The 7,151-nt window shown below is 36.7% G+C and overlaps 1 protein-coding gene across 2 annotated transcripts; it reads left to right on the top strand.

Moving 5' to 3' along the window:
* Positions 1–3,777: 3,777 nt before the first annotated feature.
* Positions 3,778–6,901, top strand: LOC103440119 (uncharacterized protein At1g65760-like). Of its 2 annotated transcripts, none has more exons than XM_008378791.2 (2): positions 3,778–4,508; positions 5,623–6,901. In XM_008378791.2, exon 2 carries the CDS (start codon positions 5,640–5,642, stop codon positions 6,765–6,767), a length of 1,128 nt encoding a protein of 375 aa, XP_008377013.2. In that variant the 5' UTR covers positions 3,778–4,508; positions 5,623–5,639; the 3' UTR covers positions 6,768–6,901. The 2 variants fall into 2 exon arrangements, with proteins under 2 accessions (XP_008377013.2, XP_070681081.1); XM_070824980.1 differs by having other exon boundaries at positions 3,778–4,709.
* Positions 6,902–7,151: the final 250 nt, after the last annotated feature.

The raw sequence follows: 7,151 nt of genomic DNA, 5'->3' as shown, positions 1-7,151 counted from the left end.
CACTTTCATAAAAAATAATTTTAGTTATTTTAAAAGTACTGTCAAACGAGCCATATATATATACATCTTTGCAATATAACCATAAAAGTGTGTGATGCTTTTTTATTTTCTTCCGCAAAATCTTGAAAAGTGTGTGCTTTGCGTCAAATGATTAATTTCATTCACTCTTTTGTGTGGCTGCTAATCTTCCTTACAAAATTTCTTACCGACCAAAGTCATGCAGATAGCAAGAAGAGTCCTCTCTTTTGCATTTGGATGTGCCTATATTGGGTATCTACCCAATAGACTTTGTTCTTATTTGCTCTCTTTTTGCATTTCATTGCTCTAGTTATAAAGGTTTATGTTGAAAATGCTAGTGGGTAATGAATGCCCACAGTAATATTGAAATCTTTGGCAGATGAATGAAAATCTTGGCAGATGAATGTAGACTTTGGAAACAACATGATCCTATTTTCAAAGTCATGGGATGAAAATTTCAAATTGTAATATTTTATATCTGTTTCGCTCCATTCACTAAAAAGGTTATCCCTCATTTTGATCCTCGAAGCATTCAATGTGAAAATGAAGTAAAAATGATTGTTCATCTTCAAAGCATTGCCAATCAAATGCCAGATGCATTTAATGATGTTATGAAAGTGACAAAATCACATATACCAGCTGCAAATGCACCTGCAAGAATTGATGTCTCTGTTGGACAAAATAAAGTGGCAGCGTATGATTCATCTGGTGCACGCCTAAAGCGTGGTAAACCCCCAGGTTCAAAAGATTCAGCCCCTCGAAATAGAAAGACAAGGGTACAGCTGAATCCAAATGAAATCATTCAGGAAGAGAGAATGAATGACAAATCAACAATTCATGATTCTGGACATCCAGAAAAAGAAAATGTCCTTGATGAGACACATGTCCCTGAAGAGACAGAAGTACATGAGAGCAAAGAAATCTCCATAAATTATGCATGTACTAATGAATTGTGGGATCATAATGAAATAATCATCGACGATATGTTCGCATTCGCAGTAGCCACTGAAATCATATTAAGTGATGATATTAAGCCCCGCTCTGTTGATGAATGTAAACAGAGACAAGATTGGCCTAAGTGGAAAGATGCAATCCAGGCAGAATTAAATTCCTTGGAAAGGTGAAATGTTTTTAAACCAGTAGTCCAAACCCCACCTGGTGTAAACCCCGTGGGTTACAAATGGGTATTCACAAGGAAACGCAACAAGAAAAACGAGATTGCATGATATAAAGCATGACTCGTTGCACAAGGTTTTTCGCAAAGACTTGAAATTGATTATGAGGAGACATACTCTCCTGTAATGGACGCAATTACGTTCCGTTACTTAATAAGTTTAGTGGTTTCAGAAAAACTTGACATGCGACTTATGTATGTCATCACCGCGTATCTATATGGAGAATTAGATACTGACATATATATGAAAGTCTCAGAAGGACTTAAGTCACCTAAAACAACTAACAAATCATGAGGCATGCTCTCAATCAAATTAAGGCGATCATTGTATGGGCTAAAACAATCCGGACAAATGTGGTATAATCGTCTCAGTGAGTATTTGATCAAAGAAGGGTATGTCAACAATGTCATTTGCCCTTGTGTATTCATTAAGAAATCCAACTCTGGATTTGCTATAGTGGTAATATATGTCGATGATATGAACCTAGTTGAAACTCCTGAATAGCTCAATAAAACTACTAAATATCTGAAAAACGAATTTGAAATGAAAGACCTTGGGAAAACAAAATTTTGTCTCGGCCTGCAGATCGAGCATTGTGCTAGTGGAATTTTGGTCCACCAATTAGCTTACATTGAAAAAAATCCTAAAGCGATTTGGTATGGACAAGGCTTATCCACTCAGCACGCCAATGGTCGTTCGTTCTCTGGACGTTAAGAAAGATCCATTCCGTCCAAAAGAAGATGATGAAATGGTCCTTGGTCCAGAAAGTGTCTTTTTTATTTTAGAAAACTATATTTTAATCCTTAAATAAGATAAAGTTTAGAAAAATGTTTTATACAAGATTAAAATTTGATTTTAGTCCCTAGACTCTATTTAATGTCAACATATGTATTCAATGTTTCTCTGTTTTATTTATAATTTTATGGTGTTCATAAATTAAATCTTATGAAAATATTATAAATTTTAATTCTCATTATGGTAAGTATCTTATATAAGAAAATATTTTCATAGAGATTTTTTAGTACACTTATGTTTTTCTATATTTTCTTATGTGTCACTAATTCATTACAATATATTTAGGTATGAATATTTCGGTACACTAAGTTAGTATAATATGTTTAGGTACGGACATTTCGGTACACTAATTAATTTAGTAAAATATATTATGATACGAACGTTTAGGTACACTAATTAGAGGAAGTAAAATAAAATTAATGAATTAAAATATGTATAACAATAAATTTTAATTTTAATGTAATGACATTAAATAAGATATCTATTAAATATTAAAACAAAAATGTAATATGAATTGAATTAAGTGCACATTAGAGGACTAAAATCAATATCCAATCTAACACCAGATTTTTATTGAATTTTAATCTTCTTCAAGGATTAAAGTTCAAAACCCCCATTTTATTTTGATTCTATGAATTTAGTTTTCAATTATCGTTTTTAGTCATACTAGGATACTTCCAAAATCTCCAGTTATCAATTACAATCAAACAGTTCCGAGTACAACAAGAACACTGGGCCCTTAATTAAGAAAATTTATAAAAACAACCAAGCAACAAAAAGGTCAGACCAAGTCAACTTTGTTTCAGTCCAAGTCACACAAATTTTGTTTTTGACGACTCAAAGTTTATCACCGTGAGTTTTAAGGTATATAAGTTGGTGTTGAACGATGATCATGATCAGTCGGCCCTTGTGCAACATGTTGAGCCAAAAGGCATCGGAGACTAGGCTCTCTCCGTGGGCGCAAATCAGTCAACATCCGTCTTGGCTTCGAATTTTCCGGGATGTCAACCAATCTCCATATAAAAACTTCTGTTTTCCTTGACGGTCTTTGCCTCAGGTTTATTAATGGAGTCTGTATATGTTTACATCTTAATCATAATTACTGAAAAACTTAGCTAACATAATTGAAAAATAGCATGAATACATCGTACTAAAGTTACAGACACTAGTGTTACACGTACACAGAGATGCAAACAGCGAAAACTTCACCAATGCGGTCTCTTCCTAAAAGACGACACAAGAAAAGTAAAAAGGGTTAGAGGGAGGGTGAAAGCGGGGCGTGGAAGCAGGTTGCTACAATTCTATAAGCTGTACAAGGTTTGAAGTCAGTGTCTCTGCCTCCCCTTTTGGTTTACATCTGATCTACCGGAACTATGTAAACTTCCACTCTTTGTGAGTCGAGGCTCAGAAAGCGCTTGTTTCTTAAGCATGGGGACCTCAGCATGACAGAATTGCTCGCACAAATCATCCGTTTGGCAGAAGTTATCTAGACCAACATTTTTCAAGGTCAAGTCACTTGTTCCTTGAGTTTTTGATGAGCTTAGTTGCTGCTGAAAGTACTCCTCAATATGGGGATCGTAGTCTACTGGGATTGCACCAGTGAGAGTTTTTATAGCAAATTCAATGCATGGATAGGGCCATGAACCCCCAAAAGGCAACTCAGTTGGGGATCCTGACTTCTGTCTAGCGCTATCATCCTTTCCAACTTTCCCTCCGCCTTCTGGGATAAAAAGGTTGCCACTTTCCTGCTTCCCGCTGCTCATTATTGTCTGCTTCTACGTCCCCAGGACGACCTTTGGAGTTGCCAGGTCCCCTGAAGAATGCTCACCATTGCTCCCGGAATTGTCAAAACCTATTCCAGTGAGAGTATTGTAAATGCAATGCAGGGATCTGTGAAGAAATCCGCAAGAGGCAAGTCTGGTTGAAGTCCTGGCTTCTCTTCAGCCTTATCATTGGTTTCAAGTTTTCCTCCATGCTCTTTTGGGCTACTTCGGCCCCCCAATGGGAAAACAGAAGCACACCTTTGCTTCTCGCACCATTAATTGCTCGTTCCACATTTTGTATGCTCTTTTCTGGCTCAACCTCAAGATAATCAGGCTGTTGGGATCCGCAACTGGGCAAATCACCAGGGGAAGAACCTTCAGTTTTATGGCGTACTCCATCCCCTGACTGTTTAATTGCAACTCGACATGCACGAGTACTTGTTTTCAGTTCTGGAACTGGACCAACTTCAACTCCAGCTAGTCGCTTTGAAGCACGGCGAGGCAAGATAAGCTCTTTCTTGTTCTTTGATTTGCAGACGCCGGGACGGTTTCTTTCATGTTTTATCAGCCCACTTTCCAGGCATTGGTTACCCGGCGGGTCTCCACCTGCAGGAGCTGAAATACATTCAATATTTTTGGAATCACCATCCTGTTCATTTTGTTCTAAACCTTTGGCTTCTGAAGGATTTAAGCTGCCTAATTCAGTGCCCGCCTCGCCTGGAGCATGTAACTTTTCAACTGAGCTCAGTAATTGCCAGTAAGTTTTCAGTCATTTCGTTAATTTCATCTAAATTTTTTTGTTTTACAATGTTTACCTATGTCGTTTAATTATAACGACGCATATCGTTGATATGACTTTTGAGGTGGACCAATATCTAGACTAACATAATGCACTACAACACGTCCAAGTGGCCAATTATAGGTGCTCAAGGGCGATTGCCCACGAGAAGAAAGTCAGGTATGGAGATCCTTCTCGTTGACGTACAACTTATAAGTCGATACTTGTACGAGTTTAGTCCATTATGTTTGTCTATAATTATTTGTTGGTTAGAAGAAAAGAAACTTGTACGAGTTTACCCTTGCTTTACAAAGACATTGTTTCCATGACTCGAACCTGTGACCTTTCGGTCACAAATGAGCAACCTTTGCACAAAGGCTCACCCTCAAAGCATGAATTTAGTTATAGAAACTCAAAGCATGTGAAGTGTGAACTTAGGAGCATCACACACTTTTCATGGTCTACAAGGGAAAAGTAATAAAGTGTCTAAGCACAAGAAACTGAAACAAGAAAACAAATCCTAATTCTTATAGAAGACCAGTCGGCAATTAGTTTCATAATTCATATTGAAGACCATTTTGTTTGTAATCCTTATCATCCTTGTAGTCCTGCTACTCACTCAGTTTATGGATTATACACGCCGGGATGTATAACTAGGGACTATTAGTCAATTATTTACAATTAATCTTCTGCGCAAGAAAAACTTGTTCACAGTTTTGAAATCATGGCATCAGGTGTGTTTTCTCTTCATAATTCCCTTTATTTTGTACATTTTTTTACCTTGTTATATCATGATATCCTACTTTAGATACATATCAGTTTTTAGATATTAAATATCGGTGTTTAGGGTTAAAGCATTCTAAATTTATGGTCAACTTTTAGTCGTCGTTCTCTGTTTGTGACTGATTTGTTTTCCAAGTGCCTGACTACCTTGACGGTGTTTCATATATACATACTATTTATATCTTGAAATAAAAGAAATAGGGTTTTTCTTTGAAAGTAAAAAAGATGTGGTTTGTCCCGTGCATAAAACATCTATATTTATGTCTGCAATTTTATGTGATTTAACATATATAATTTTTCTTCCTGCCAGATTGGGCAAATCTTCCTATGCATCTTTTGGATTCAATTTTAGAGAACTTAGTGTCACGGTTAGATTATATTCGATTCAGTGTTGTTTGTATGCCATGGTATTGCGTTGCAAAAGATAATAAAAGAAAATTTGACGAGATGTCAAGTTGTCGTCATAATCCTCCGCTACTCTTGATCCAAACTCCTAAAAAACCCGAGTGGAATTTATACAACCCCATGGAAGACCAGGTTCTTGGTTTGCAGCTGAAATTTCCGAAGAAGCGACTCTGTGGTTCTTCAAAAGGATGGTTAATAGCTATGAATATGGATTTAGTAGTGACTCTTATAAATCCGTTTTTAAGGGTGAAAGGGAGGCAAAAGAGAGCAGATTCCATCATCCATCTTCCTCCTCTAGCTTGTCCAGATCGTCTGCTTGACCGGGTAAAGGCTGAGTTTGTAAATAAGGCGACATTGTCAGCAGATCCAATATTAGAGGCCGATAAATGCATTGTTATGGTCATATATGAGCCAACTGGTCATGATTTGGCTTTCATTAGACTCAACAAAGATTCATCATGGACTTACATTGTTGATGAAAAATTTAGCTCTCTCCAAGATGTTGTTCATGTTGGAGATAAGTTTTATGTTGTTGAACAAATGGGAAGACTTTTTTCTTTTGATATTACTACTGATCAATCCATCTCTAATAAACAATTGGTTGCTGGCGATACCTTGGAAGATTTCGAATACGAAGTAAAGACATATATCGTGGTTTTAGATGATAACGAATGGTTGATGGTTCAAAGGGTTGTTGAATTTGATCATGGTGGTCGTTGGACAAAGGAAGTTAGGATATTTAAATTGGATTTTGACAAGTACAAGTGGATTGAGACAGAAACCTTAGGTGATGTTGCTCTATTTTTGGGCGATAACTTTTCGATATCTGTCAAGGCCTTGAATTTTTCAGGATGTCTGCCAAATTGCATATACTTCAACTATGATTTTGATCGTATCAACAGTTATCCAAAGAACCGCATATATGATGATTATGGCGTGTACAACATTGAAAGTCGAAGCTTTTCGCAGGCTTACACCCAAGAGGCTAAGAGACTTTTGGAGAAGACCATGCAACCTCCATATTGGGTCGTGCCTACTTTGCAGTTGTAAAAAAGTTGTTATGTTTCTTCTTATGTATTATTTACTTCTGTCACTTTTATGCGTTGTATCCTTTTTTTTTTGTTTTACAATGGAAGCTCAATGGAGAGTTTATATATGCAACAAATTTTCCACCTTTTTGTTAAGAGACGATTTTCTAGAATGGAGCTTGAGAAAATAAAAATTCATGACATTTCTTCTGCGCTAAACTGGGAAAATTTTTAGCCGAAACCGAAAACATCTGGTTTTCAATCTTCTCCGGCGATGTTCAGTGTGGCCATATCCCATTTTGGGGGACATATCCTCAAAGCAAAATAACTTGGCTTCTTCCTTTCTTTTTCATTTTGGGGGATTTGAGCCATTAAATCTTGATTGTTGGGTGAAAGATCTAACGGC

Source organism: Malus domestica, chromosome 07, assembly GCF_042453785.1.
Source record: "Malus domestica chromosome 07, GDT2T_hap1".
Taxonomy (NCBI): Eukaryota; Viridiplantae; Streptophyta; class Magnoliopsida; order Rosales; family Rosaceae; genus Malus; species Malus domestica.
This window is presented reverse-complemented; position numbering and strand designations above follow the sequence as displayed.

Bases quoted from the DNA above. Each gene is read 5' to 3' on its own strand.
- LOC103440119 (XM_070824980.1), top strand. From the start codon at position 4,640: ATGCACTACAACACGTCCAAGTGGCCAATTATAGGTGCTCAAGGGCGA. The intron at 4,710-5,622 runs GTATGGAGATCC...TCTTCCTGCCAG, and splicing joins GCCCACGAGAAGAAAGTCAG to ATTGGGCAAATCTTCCTATG.